The sequence below is a fragment of the Asparagus officinalis genome, chromosome 1 (genome assembly GCF_001876935.1).
Source record: "Asparagus officinalis chromosome 1, Aspof.V1, whole genome shotgun sequence".
Taxonomy (NCBI): Eukaryota; Viridiplantae; Streptophyta; class Magnoliopsida; order Asparagales; family Asparagaceae; genus Asparagus; species Asparagus officinalis.
In genome coordinates, this window is record NC_033794.1 from 49,846,503 (window position 1) to 49,859,844 (window position 13,342).

At 41.2% G+C, this 13,342-nt stretch overlaps 1 protein-coding gene across 3 annotated transcripts; it reads left to right on the top strand.

Moving 5' to 3' along the window:
• LOC109823940 (probable inactive receptor kinase At4g23740) lies at positions 2,119 to 12,186 on the top strand. Of its 3 annotated transcripts, none has more exons than XM_020390404.1 (3): positions 2,119 to 2,217; positions 2,663 to 4,033; positions 11,270 to 12,186. In XM_020390404.1, the coding sequence occupies exons 2-3, from the start codon at positions 2,797 to 2,799 to the stop codon at positions 11,944 to 11,946; spliced, it is 1,914 nt and encodes a 637-aa protein (XP_020245993.1). In that variant the 5' UTR covers positions 2,119 to 2,217; positions 2,663 to 2,796; the 3' UTR covers positions 11,947 to 12,186. The 3 variants fall into 3 exon arrangements, with proteins under 3 accessions (XP_020245993.1, XP_020246010.1, XP_020246001.1); XM_020390421.1 differs by having other exon boundaries at positions 2,131 to 2,217; positions 3,572 to 4,033; XM_020390412.1 differs by lacking the exon at positions 2,119 to 2,217 and adding an exon at positions 2,313 to 2,662 and having other exon boundaries at positions 2,742 to 4,033.

Consider the following 13,342-nt stretch of genomic DNA (forward strand, 5'->3'; position numbering starts at 1 on the left):
GGTTTTTGCAGGATTTATCTTTTCCATGGGTTCCCAACTGACTTGATATCAGCTACAAACGTGGTTAGGCTGTTATTGACTGAAGATAAGGCCAAATTGATCATTCTCATCCAAATACCTGCATCCGAGGCCTATAAATATAAGCCTAAGGCCTCCATTCTACAGATCTGGAAATCAAGAGGGCGAAGTGCTGTCAAATTGGAGAGTGGAGCACGGATTTCAGAAGAGTTAGTAGATCTTAGCGGTGTTCCTCAACAAAAAGAGAGTTCGAAAGATCTGAGACTTGTTTTCCCCATATTCCTTCGGATTTAAGCTTAGTCTTAATCTCGAGAAGAGCCGTAATCTCGCTTGGTCTAGATTATCGATGCTGTGATTATTTCCTTCGTGAAGTAAGAGCATTGATTATCAATCTTCTGCTAACCAGATCTGATCCGTAGGTAGTCCACGGATAAACCCCGGCACCGACAACGATCCCGCACAAGCAATAGGAGTTAGAACTACTATTACGTGTAATTTGAAAGAAAGTTGTAAATTTTTTTAATTTAAAGTCTTATAAAAAAGCTATTTGTTTGAGTTTATTGTAAACGTTTGAAGTTGTAATGGACTCATCAATGAAATCAACTTTCAACCCAAACAATACAGTTTAACACCCCTAGATGTAACCGCACTTCTCCACAACGGATGAATGATTATTTCCACGCTGTTAACCCAACTCCTCATCTCTCAAGCAATCTTCTCTTTTCGAAATTCCCCCAAACTTACGACAACAACAACAGAATAATTTTAAAAAAAAACACAGAACGAACTTCTTTTTCTAAAATTGGCCTGAGCCGTACGTCTTTCCACGTCATTTCTCTTTATTAAAAGCCTACAGCTTCGGTGCTCCATGAAGATTTGTTGGAGCACCCGATGGCATATCTGTAAATAAATTCCTTAAAAATAGCTCTCACATCTTTAGATAGATAGATTTGGTGGTTAGAATGTGTTCCACACCCAAAATTGTAATTAACTATAATTTTAAAGGTTATTTTAGGAAATACAATTGCCAACCGCTTTGTTGCTCCAAAAAATAATATTTATTTTTCCAATACGGCTGACAGAAGTTGTAATTAAGATCTTTTAATTCCCTTCTCTTACTCACGAAAAAATAGTTGCCACCGAAAAATTGAGTTCCACATTGCTTTTCTAATTATTTCCTTCTTCAAGGGCAATTGTTATTTCGGTTTTACTTGTCTCTTCGTCCGCCCTGAATCAATCTTTGAGCAACACGTTATTCACGAGCTGTCACCAATTTCATTGTTACTTTTGGGCAAAATCATTGCTAAAGCCATCATCAAATTCTCTTCTTCCTTTATGTTGCTAAAACCATGTCATTTCTCTGTTTCTTTTCTAATGAATATTTTCAATTTTACTTCTTGGCCCAATAATGATAGGACATGATTTCAATGGACTCGATGAATTTGGAGATGGAGGAAATGGATTCTGATTCAAAATTTCCTCGTAAGAGGTCGCCTTAACTCAAGATCGATGTCCTTCTCGTTGGCCATTACTTAAATTTTTTATTTTAATTTTTCCTTAGACCCCTAAATTACTTCAAACTACCCATTAATTTGGTAATCAGAACATTACCTACAATTGATGATCAACAAGTGTTTATGGATTTGTATGACATGTAGAAAGTTTTGCAGACAAACACGGTGAGGTTAGCTGCGGATATAACAAGGATTGGGTTAAAGTGACGGACAAGAAGATATGAGACACAATGACAATATTACCCTTTAAAATAAAATTAAATAAAAACCTATTTATCGGAGCATTGAAGCAAAGCTCTTATTAAAAAGCAGTTTTCAAAATTCAAACAAAACTGCAAACCAACATCAATTCATCACCCGCTCTCTTACCTTTTATTCCACTTCTCCCGCCTCTCTCTCTGGTTGCTAATCCATTCCAACCTTTGTTTCAACAATTTTACTTTTACCGTCGCAGACAAAGGACAGAGAGAGAGGGCAGCTAGTTAGTGCAGCTAGGTTAAACCCAATCCTAATAATTGTTAAATAAATAAATAAATAAATAAATAAATAAATAATCCAAAGTCCACTGCTGTCTTTGTTCTCCTCGCAAGTTTAGCCACTCTCAGTCAAATATCGCCTCGAAGGTGAAGCTCTCCCCCTCTGCCGGCGACTTTTGCAAGCAAGCTCATAAACACAACTTCACATGGTGAGTTTATATAAAAATAAATAAATAAATCAATTAAAATATATTTATCTCTTTCTCCTTATCCCCATAGTTTGATTAACTCTTCAGTCCCTGATGTTGAGATCTCTAACAAATGAATGGTTGCATTCAATGCTCTTCTCTCTCTACAACTGTAGAGGATGCGTCTTCGCAACTCAATGTCTCCTCTCTCTCTCTCTCTCTCTCTCTCTCTCTCCCCACCCATCTCAGGACCTGCTGAAAGATAAAACCATTACCCTTCTTTCTCAAGTTTGAACTTGGCTCTTTTTGCTTTTACTGCTGACATCCCTCCTCGCTCTATCCCAAATGATTTTAATTTTTTTGTTTTTAAAATTAATGCTCCTTTTCTTCTTCTTTTTGACTTTTCAGTTATATTAGAATTTGAAAACTAAACCCTTTCCACTTCCGTGCTCGGATCTGCAAGCAGGTATCCCGATAGTTTCAGCTTCAAAAATGCATTCAAATCTCGAATCTTTAGCACCTGAACACTCTTTTCACTAAGCAGGGGGAAAGAGAGAAAACATTGAAATCATCTGAGAGAGCTCTTGTAGTGCTCTGAAGATGAAACCGAAACTCATTTTCTTGCTATTTTCCGCGATTTTTCTGCTCGCAAACGCCGACCTAGCGGAGGACAAGCGAGCTCTGCTCGATTTCCTCAGCAGAATCCACAAAAGCCGCGACCTCAACTGGAGGAACGACACTTCAGTTTGTTCTAACTGGACGGGAATTACTTGCAATCAGGAAAACTCTCGAGTCATCGCTCTTCGTCTTCCCGCTATCGGAATCAACGGTCAGATCCCCTTTAACACTCTCAGTCGCCTCTCTGCTCTCCAGATCTTGAGCCTCAGATCCAATGGTTTCACTGGCCCTTTCCCCTCTGATCTCTTCAACATCACAACCCTAACTGGCCTTCACTTGCAATTCAATACCTTTTCTGGGGATTTACCCTCCCATTTCTCAACATGGAAGAATCTCACTATTTTGGATCTTTCCTACAATGAGTTTAATGGTGAAGTTCCCACTTCGATTTCTAACTTAACTCACCTAGCTGCTTTGAATTTGTCCAACAATTCGCTTACCGGTGAAATCCCAGACCTTGCGCTGCCTAGCCTCCAGTTTCTAAATCTCTCCAACAATCATCTCAACGGAACCATTCCGACTTCTCTTCTGAAGTTCCCCAATTCCTCGTTTTCTGGCAATGATTTCATGCCGATTCTTCCTGTAATGCCCCCTCCGCTGCCCCCCAACATTCCGTCTTCCCCTTCTGCTTCCCCTTTCCTGGCAACAAAAAGTGGTAGAAAGCTAACGGAATCAGAGATTCTGGGCATTGCTGTAGGAGGATTTGCTATAATTTTCCTGGCATTGGCTATCCTGATGGTAATGCTTTGGTCGGGAAAGAGAAGGGGAGGAGCTGTATCTGGAAAGCTTTCGAAAGGGGATAGGTCGCCGGAGAAGGCTGTGAGTGGGAATCAGGACGAGAACAACAGGCTGGTGTTCTTCGAAGGGTGTAATTTTGCGTTTGACTTAGAGGACCTGTTGAGGGCCTCGGCTGAGGTATTGGGAAAGGGTACGTTTGGGACAGCTTATAAGGCAGTGCTTGAGGACGCGGCGATGGTGGTTGTGAAGAGGTTGAAGGAGGTTGGGGTTGGGAAGAAGGAGTTTGAGCAGCAGATGGAGGTGGTTGGGAGAATAAAGCATGAGAACGTGTTGGAATTGAGGGCTTATTACTATTCCAAAGACGAGAAGCTCATGGTCTATGATTACTACAGCCAGGGGAGTGTTTCTTCCTTGCTTCACGGTATGATTCCCTTTTCCCTTTATTTTACTTGTTCCACTGACTGCCGTTGGTCTTCTTCATAATTATGACCTGATGGTTTTGTTGCCGTGTTGACAAAAGTTAAATGTTAGTTATAATCTCTGGAGTAAAGGCGATTGTGTTAGCTTCCTTGTTTGACTAAAGCTTGTGCATGTTATTATGTTCTGATGCTAACTAGTTCAAATTTCAATCTTATGTTGGACTAATTTCAATCGGAAATCTGAGTCAGGTTGTTCTCTTTCTTGTTTAAGTGATTGGGCATTGATGAAGCAGAGAACTCTCTGCGGGTGCTTCTTATCGCTTATGTTTGTATCTTGACCAAATTCAATTTGTGTGAAGAGACTAGTTTAGTAAACAACACTTGTATTCCTCTCTTATGTCGAAATATCAACCTCTAAGGCATAGGGAAGGCCACTTGACTTCAGATTAGTTTGTGTCCAAACTCAGGCCCCAGAAAAGTGTTTCCGAGAACTTCAGCAACTGATCATAGTGTCAATGATAAGTGTTTAACATACAAAATTATGACGCTTATTTGATGGCTGGATACGTTCCTAGGGAACAACATGGAATATCTTTGGGGAGAATGCTTGGCAATTGATGACAAGAACATAAACTCAAAGTATTTAACTGACAAAAAGTAAATGAAGGGGGTGTCTGTTTGGTGACTGCATTGGTACATCATCCTGTTGTGCGCGGCGGAAGCTTCTTGTGCAACACGAACAATAACTCGAGATAAATCACAACCAATAAGCAAAACACAACCACAGAAAGAACAAACGATTTACGTGGTTCGGCAAGTTGCCTACGTCCACGGGGCAAGGAGGGAGGGGAGTTCTTACTATTAGAAATCAAAGAATACAAGTAGAGTTTCAAATCTCATCGATCAAACCCTAAAACAAAGCTCTAGATCTCTCACAACTCTCCCACAATTGGATGCAACAATCATCTTTCAAAGACTGCCCAAAATCGTCCTTGCTTAACCCTAATTAATTAGGTTTAGGGTTATATATCAACTCAGAAACGAATCGGGTCAAAAACCAAAAACCCAGCCCAATACAGATTGCGGTCGACCGCGCAGGTTTCACGATCGATCGCGGTGGTCGACCGAACCATAAATCCGAGACTTAAATCGATTACAGTCATCCGCGGTCGACCGTGGCGGTCGACTGCCATCAGCTCCGAATCCCACTGGCCTTCGTGCATGTTCGCGGTCGACCGCCAGTCTGCGTGGCTGATTCTTCTGTTGTTTCCTGCATTTTTTCAATTCTCCACCTCGGCGAATGTTTCCACCAAAACTAAGCCGACACCAAATCATCCAATAGACCCTTAACAAGTCAGGGAATCAAACTAGAGCTGAAACGCGATCTCCCCCCATCTGAATCAAAAGATCAAACCGGTTGCATCTGAAAGATTGCTTACGTATCCTCTTGCCCAAGGAATCAAGCCGAACGTAGTTTACCAAAATGGCCTCCAAAGACCTCAGCACTGAAGGATGTTCAAAAGCTTCAAACAATGATCAAAATTCACTCCTGAAACAACTTTAGTCAACATATCTGTAGGGTTGTCATTCGTGTGGACCTTCTCCAATATGACGTCTCCATCATCCAAAACGTCACGTACAAAGTGGAATCTGACGTCGTTGTGCTTCGTGCGCGCATGATAAACCTGGTTCTTCGCTAAATAGATAGCCGACATGCTATCACAATATAGCCGAATGGTCTCCTGAGCGATCCCCAAGTCCTACAATAAACCACGCAACCATAAAGCCTTCTTAATAGCTTCAGTTACTGTCATATACTCTGCCTCCGTAGTAGAGAGAGCCACTGTGGACTGCAGCGTGCATCGCCAACATACAGGTGCACCTGCCAATGTAAAAGCATAACCTGAATTAGACCGACGTTTGTCAAGATCTCTAGCATAATTTGAATCCACATATCCAATACAATCCTGCTTATTCTTCTCATCCTTTTGGAATACTAAACTAACATCCACGGTGCCTCGAACATACCGTAGAATCCACTTCACAGCCTTCCAATGACCCTTCCGGAGTCGTGCATGTATCTCGATACCATGTTCACGGTCTGTGACAAATCTGGCCTCGTACACACCATCACATACATCAAGCTACCTACTGTACTGACATATGAGACATTCGACATATAATCTCCGTCCTCAACTGAAACATGTGACATCAACGCTGAAAGCTTGAAGTGGGGAGCCAATGGTGTGCTAACTACTTTTGCATTACCGTCAAAACTGAATTTCTTTAACATCTTCTGCAAGTAGCTCTTCTGTGTAAGTTTCAAACTCCCTTTCACCCTGTCTCTCTTGATCTCCATACCCAATATTTTTTTTGCTTCTCCAAGATCCTTCATCTCAAACTCGGATGAAAGCTCATTTTTTAACTTTCGAATAGCCGAAGAATTCATGGAAGCAATAAGCATATCGTCAATATATAAAAGCAAATATATGTGCTCACCATCATGTAGCTTGTGCAATGGAAGCAATAAGCATATCGTCAATATATAAAAGCAAATATATGTGCTCACCATCATGTAGCTTGTGCATATAAACACATGGGTCATATGGATATATGTGCTCACCATCATGTAGCTTGTGCATATAAACACATGGGTCATATGGGCTCCTTGTGTACCCTTAGCCAATCATAAAACCGTCGAATCTCTCATACCACTGTCTTGGTGACTGCTTCAAACCATAAAGAGATTTCTTCATCTTACAAACTAAATCTTCCTTTCCTACAGCTTTGAATCCTAGGGGTTATGTCATGTAGATCTCCTCATCTAAATCACCGTATAGAAAGGCTGTCTTCACATCCATCTGGACCAAATCCAAATCCAACTGTGCCATCAACGCCAATAAAATCCGTATCGATGAATGTTTCACAACGGGTGAAAATACCTCGTTGTAATCAATGCCCTCAACCTGTGCATATCCCTTGGCAACCAATCTGGCTTTGAACCGAATGTTCCCAATAGAAGATCCCTCCTTCGTATATACCCACTTGCAACCAATAGCTTTCTTACCCTTAAGTAGATGTGTAAGTATCCAAGTGTCGTTCTTTTGAAGAGACCGCATCTCCTCCTCCATAGCTTCCCTCCACCTGATCGAATCGGGGCTAGACTCTGCCTTCCTGAATGTGGCTGGAATCATATCATCAACGACCTTCACTGATAATGCATATGTGACTATGACATCATTATACCTAGCTGGCCGACGAATCTCTCTCCTCGGTCTATCTGCTGTAATGGATCCCTGAACATGACCTTGTTCCTGAGTCTTATAATCCACTGTATCCTCTATCTGCCCGGCTGTCATCTCATATCCTCTCAGTGTCACCTCTGTAGGAGCCTCAATGGATACAGTGTTCTCTGGAGTGAGTGGAGTCACATCATCCTCTACCTGCTACGATATATCTCCTGTCTGGTCTCCCTCCACTTGCTGAGGGGCTCGAGGCCTCATCATGTACGCCTCGTCAAATATGACATCTCTGCTAATAACTATCTTCTTGTCTTGTAGATCCCATAACTTGAAGCCTTTGATTCCATCTCTAAATCCCACAAAAACTATTTTCCTCGCTCTCGGATTTAATTTATCATCACTGACATGATAATAAGCTGGACACCTGAATATCTGAAGCGACTCTTAGTTACTAGTCACCGAACCAAACAACGTTCCAAAGGAGTCTTCTCGTCTATCGTAGTGAACGACAACCTGTTCACAAGATGACTCGCATAAACTAATGCTTCGGCCCAAAAGGATCTAGGCAATCCACTCTGTGTCATCATACACTGCACCTTCTCCAGCAAGGTACGGTTCAATCTCTCAGCCATCCCGTTCTGTTGCCGTGTCTCTCGAACTGTGAAGTATCTTCTAATGCCGTGATCCCGCCTTAATTTATCATCACTGACATGATAATAAGCTGGACACCTGAATATCTGAAGCGACTCTTAGTTACTAGTCACCGAACCAAACAACGTTCCAAAGGAGTCTTCTCGTCTATCGTAGTGAACGACAACCTGTTCACAAGATGACTCGCATAAACTAATGCTTCGGCCCAAAAGGATCTAGGCAATCCACTCTGTGTCATCATACACTGCACCTTCTCCAGCAAGGTACGGTTCAATCTCTCAGCCATCCCGTTCTGTTGCCGTGTCTCTCGAACTGTGAAGTATCTTCTAATGCCGTGATCCCGGCAAAACTGCAGAAACGGATTACTCTATTCTTCACCGTTATCTGAACGTAGTGTCTTTATCTTTCTACCTGTCTGCAGCTCCATTTTCTTCTTCCATTCCATAAAAATATCCAGGACCTGATGTTTATGCTTCATAGGGTATATACCCAATTCATTCTGGAATAGTCATCAATGAAAGTGACAAACTAGTTGGCCCCACCAAGAGATGTGTTCTTGGAAGGACCCTAAATGTCTGTGTGAATGTAATCCAATGTACCTCGGGTGTTGTGAACAGCGGTGTCAAACTTCACTCTAGTCTTCTTCCCGAGTACACAGTGCTCACACAGCTCCATCTTGCAGGTCTTAGTACCTTTCAATAGCTCTTGTTTTGCCAATGACTGTAGGGACTTATCACCTGTGTGTCCAAGTCTCATGTGTCATAAGGTGGTAGTGTCCTCCTTTGTAGTAATAGAAGCTGTCAGACCCCCTGTAACTGTCTTGCCCTTCAAGTAGTATAGGTTGTTTTCCCTGACACCTCGCATCACCACCATAGAACCCTTTGTGACCTTCACTGTAGCATCCTCTAAGATCACTCGATATCCAGCTGCCTCCAAAATCCCAAGAGAAATGATGTTCTTCGTCAACTGCGGTACGAACCTCACTTTCTTCAACTCCCTCACTACACCATCATGCATCCTAATCCGGACTGAACCAATACCACCAATAGGATATACGTGATCATTACCCATAAGTACGACATCCCCTATTTCCAGCAACTCAAAGCTAGAGAACCACTCCCTCTTAGGACAGATGTGATATGTAGCTCCCGAATCCATCATCCACTCCGTGGAATCCGTATAGCAAACCGACGGTAATGCAGTGCATGAATAGCCTGAAGAATCTGAATCTGAATGCTCACCAATAGCTTTTGTAACATTCACTTCTGAAGCTTGTCCAGCTTTTCTCTTATTCTTCCCGGCTTTTTCTTTTCACTTTGGTCAGTCAATCTTCCAATGTCCTTCTTTACAATACCGACATTGATTTCTACCAACACTCTTATAGGCACTCCTATTCTTTGGCTTTGAGCGGTTGAACTGGCGACGGTTTGGATCTCGGCCTCGAACTGCTAATACATCTCCCGATGCCTTCTCGGAAGTTTCATCATCACTCTTCCTTAATTCATAGTTCACCAAAGCTGATGTCACCTTCTTGTAGCTGACTGTAGTTCTTCCATTGATCATAGTGAGAATGAACGTACCATAATCATCTTCGGGCAACGAGCACAGAAGTAGTATCGACTTGTCTTCATCCTCAACTATAACGTTCATATTGGCCATATCTGAAAGTAGCTTAGTGAAGTTGTTGACATGCTCCCTGATGGAAACTTCCCTCTTCATCTTGAACTGGTAAAATCTCTTCTTTAAGTGAAGCCGATTCTCAATGTTCTTCGAAAGATATTTCTCATTGAGTGTTTCCCACATCTTCTTCGCCAACGTCTCGTTCATAACATCATAAATAAGATCCGGCGTCAAGCATGACCTAATAACACCACAAGCTCTACTGTTCATCTTCCTCCAAACCTTATTCTTCATATCTGCGGGTTTCTCTTTTAACTCAAGAGTCTCCTCCATATTCTGTGCATCCAAGGCATCCATCACCTGACACCTCCATAATCCGAAATTGATCTTGTTGAACTTCGGAACATCAATCTTCGTGTTATTGATGCTCAGACTCTGTATCGCCTTTGTAAGAGACGAACCTGATGTGTTTGCTTTCCCATGTTGTCAATCTAGCTCTGATACCAATTGTTGTGCGCGGCGGAAGCTTCTTATGCAACACGAACAATAACTCGAGATAAACCACAACCAATAAGCAAAACACAACCACAGCAAGAACAAACGATTTACGTGGTTCGGCAAGTTGCCTACGTCCACGGGGTAAGGAGGGAGGGGAGTTCTTACTATTAGAAATCAGAGAATACAAGTAGAGTTTCAAATCTCACCGATCAAACCCTAAAACAAAGCTCTAGATCTCTCACAACTCTCCCACAATTGGATGCAACAATCCTCTCTTAAAGACTGCTCAAAATCGTCCTTGCTTAACCCTAATTAATCAGGTTTAGGGTTATATATCAACTCAGAAACAAACCGGGTCAAAAACCAAAAGCCCAGCCCAATACAGATTGCGGTCGACCGTGCAGATTTCGCGGTCGACCGCGGCGGGCGACCGAACCAGTCATCCACCTCGACCGCGGCGGTCGACCGCCATCAGCTCCGAATCCCACTGGCCTTCGTGCACGTTCGCGGTCGACCGCGGCGATCGACCACCAGTCTGCCTGGCTGATTCTTCTGCTGTTTCCTGCATTTCTTCACATCCATTATTCATTAAGTTTGTTTTCTACTAGCAAACATGATTTAATACGTCAGTCATTTGAAACCGATTTCGAGAAGTAAATATTGATGAAAAGAACATGTGTATTAGTATTGGGACTATTTACTAAGTTACTAACCAACATGATTTCAAGCTTTGTAACTGGATCCTAACAACTTCAGGGTTTCGTATTTTGGTTCAACCTACAAAACTACAGTACAGATTTCAGCTAGATTACAATCAATAGTTCATTCAGGATTTGTATACTTTTTAAACACCTTGTGCAAAATTATGGACATAGGGCTGAAATCATGTACTGGACCTATTTAAGCATGGGTAGCTTCTAAAATATTTGTCACTGAATCTAGACTCCGGCATATGGAACAGACCACATCTTGATGTTTAGACTAAACATCATTTGTATTAATATTATCTAGGAAAGCATGGGCACCATGTTGAAACATATACAAAACAGTATTTGGTCTGGATGAATGATGCAGCTATATTTGACATTTCTATTGCACATTCATAGATTATATATACCTCTCTCATCTCATGCCAGCCATATCTGTTTTTGTGTATTCACCATGTCAAATTACACTTCTGCTTTTCACCTCATTCGTTGCTTATTCTCCCTCGTTCTCTTCTTGCAGGACAGAGAGGGGAAGACAGGACTCCCCTAGACTGGGATACCAGACTGAAAATAGCTATTGGCACAGCAAGAGGCATTGCATGCATCCACACTGAGAACAGCGGAAAATTCGTCCATGGCAACATTAAGTCCTCAAACGTCTTCCTCAATCCTCAAAGCTTTGGTTGTGTATCTGACCTTGGCCTCTCATCCCTCTCAACAAATCCCATCATCCCTCGTGTTTCTCGGACTGCTGGATACCGTGCTCCTGAGGTTGTTGATGTGCGTCGTTCAACACAGGCCTCTGATGTCTACAGTTTTGGTGTGCTAGTGCTTGAGCTGCTCACAGGCAAGTCACCCATCCAGATAACTGGCGGTGGGGATGAGGTTGTCCACCTCGTCCGGTGGGTCCAGTCGGTAGTCCGAGAAGAGTGGACAGCTGAGGTGTTTGATGTGGAGCTAATGAGGTATCCAAACATAGAGGAGGAATTGGTTGAGATGCTTCAGATTGGAATGGCCTGTGTAGTGAGAATGCCTGAACAAAGACCAAAGATGGCAGAAGTGGTGAGAATGATTGAAGATGTTAAAAGATTTGATACAGGAAACCGTCCTTCGACAGAGGGCAGGTCACCAGAGTTGAGTGGATTGATGCCGCAACCTGCACAAAGGTCAGCAGGGACTTCTTCTCCAATACAGTGAAGGCTAGGAAAATCGTATAGCTACTTTGGTTATACACCATTCTGTACTATTTAATTTGTACCTTCTACATACATGTTGTGGGATTTGATTTACCTTACGTGGTTCTTCAAATGCTATGTTTGGTGAGCTTTTTGGCCAATGCGTGTTATAGAGTTCAAAGGTCTGAACTGACAAAAACTGCTTGTTTCTCTGCATCTTGATTATTGTAGAATGCAAGTTCTATGGCATCTTTTTTGGTCATTTCATATAGAATTGCAAGTATCTCTGTAGGAAAACGGTGGAACCTCCTTGTAATGTGCAAGCTAGGTTCTTGTCCTGTTTAGAGTACACCATGCTTGGGCTTTACCTTAAAGCCAGCCAGAAATGGAAAGTCTTGGATCATATTTTAAAATCCAGGTATTTTTCTGATTATGATTTTTAGTAAATTGACCATATCAGACAAAAGAGTTTCAGTAAACACAGTTCCTTGGGCACATAAGTAACGGCAAGGCAGACAATATCACTTATTCTTTTATCCTTTCCCGGGGAATTTTAAATACAATTGTTTGACTGAAAACAGCTTCACAGCTCTGGAAATAAAAATAAAAAAAAAATCAAATAATGATGTAAAACTTCACAACTCCAAAAAAAAAAATGATACCATAATGTAAACTTCACAGCTCCTGACCCCAAAATGCGACGGCCAGTCTATTCCCCGACCTAAAAGGAGATTAAAAAAGGTGACAAATTGCACAACAGAGATGTATATGAATCTGTCCTCTATGCACTATTCTCTTATCTTCTACTTCTCCATCAGTGTAACTTAATCCTGCAACATTTTAACTCCACAAATAAACAGAAAGAATGAAGATAAATTGACCAAAGTAGGATACTGACAAAATTAAATAAGTCCTTATATATATGTTAATACAAGGAGAAAATGCTACATCACAGTTAAGTGCATCCATCACCAAAAATGTCATATTTCTTATATTACTCGAAATGTGAGTTCTTTGAAACTGATCCTTCAAATCAATTAAGTTGTTAGTTGATTATTTATCATGTACCTATCTATATCTAAACTGTACTAGCATATTGGCACGTGCAAGTAACAACAAATTTCTATGTGAATAATTCTTAATTAAACGAGGTAATTTTATTATGATCATTTAATGTTTATTTGAAGGATATTCAGATTAAAAAATGAATGTGTACAGAACAATAAAAAAATATGTATATTTTTCATGATTTCCACGTGAAAATAGAAGTAAAATAACATTTGAAAACTGATTTGCCAAACTACTTAGAAAATTGAAGATGTAGAGTTACATATGTTTTTAATCATATTACTTTTAAAAGAGTTATATATGAAATGTTTACATAGNAAAGAGATGATACTCATGGCAATAAATGATGA

Bases quoted from the DNA above. Each gene is read 5' to 3' on its own strand.
- LOC109823940 (XM_020390404.1), top strand. From the start codon at position 2,797: ATGAAACCGAAACTCATTTTCTTGCTATTTTCCGCGATTTTTCTGCTC. The intron at 4,034-11,269 runs GTATGATTCCCT...CTCTTCTTGCAG, and splicing joins TGTTTCTTCCTTGCTTCACG to GACAGAGAGGGGAAGACAGG.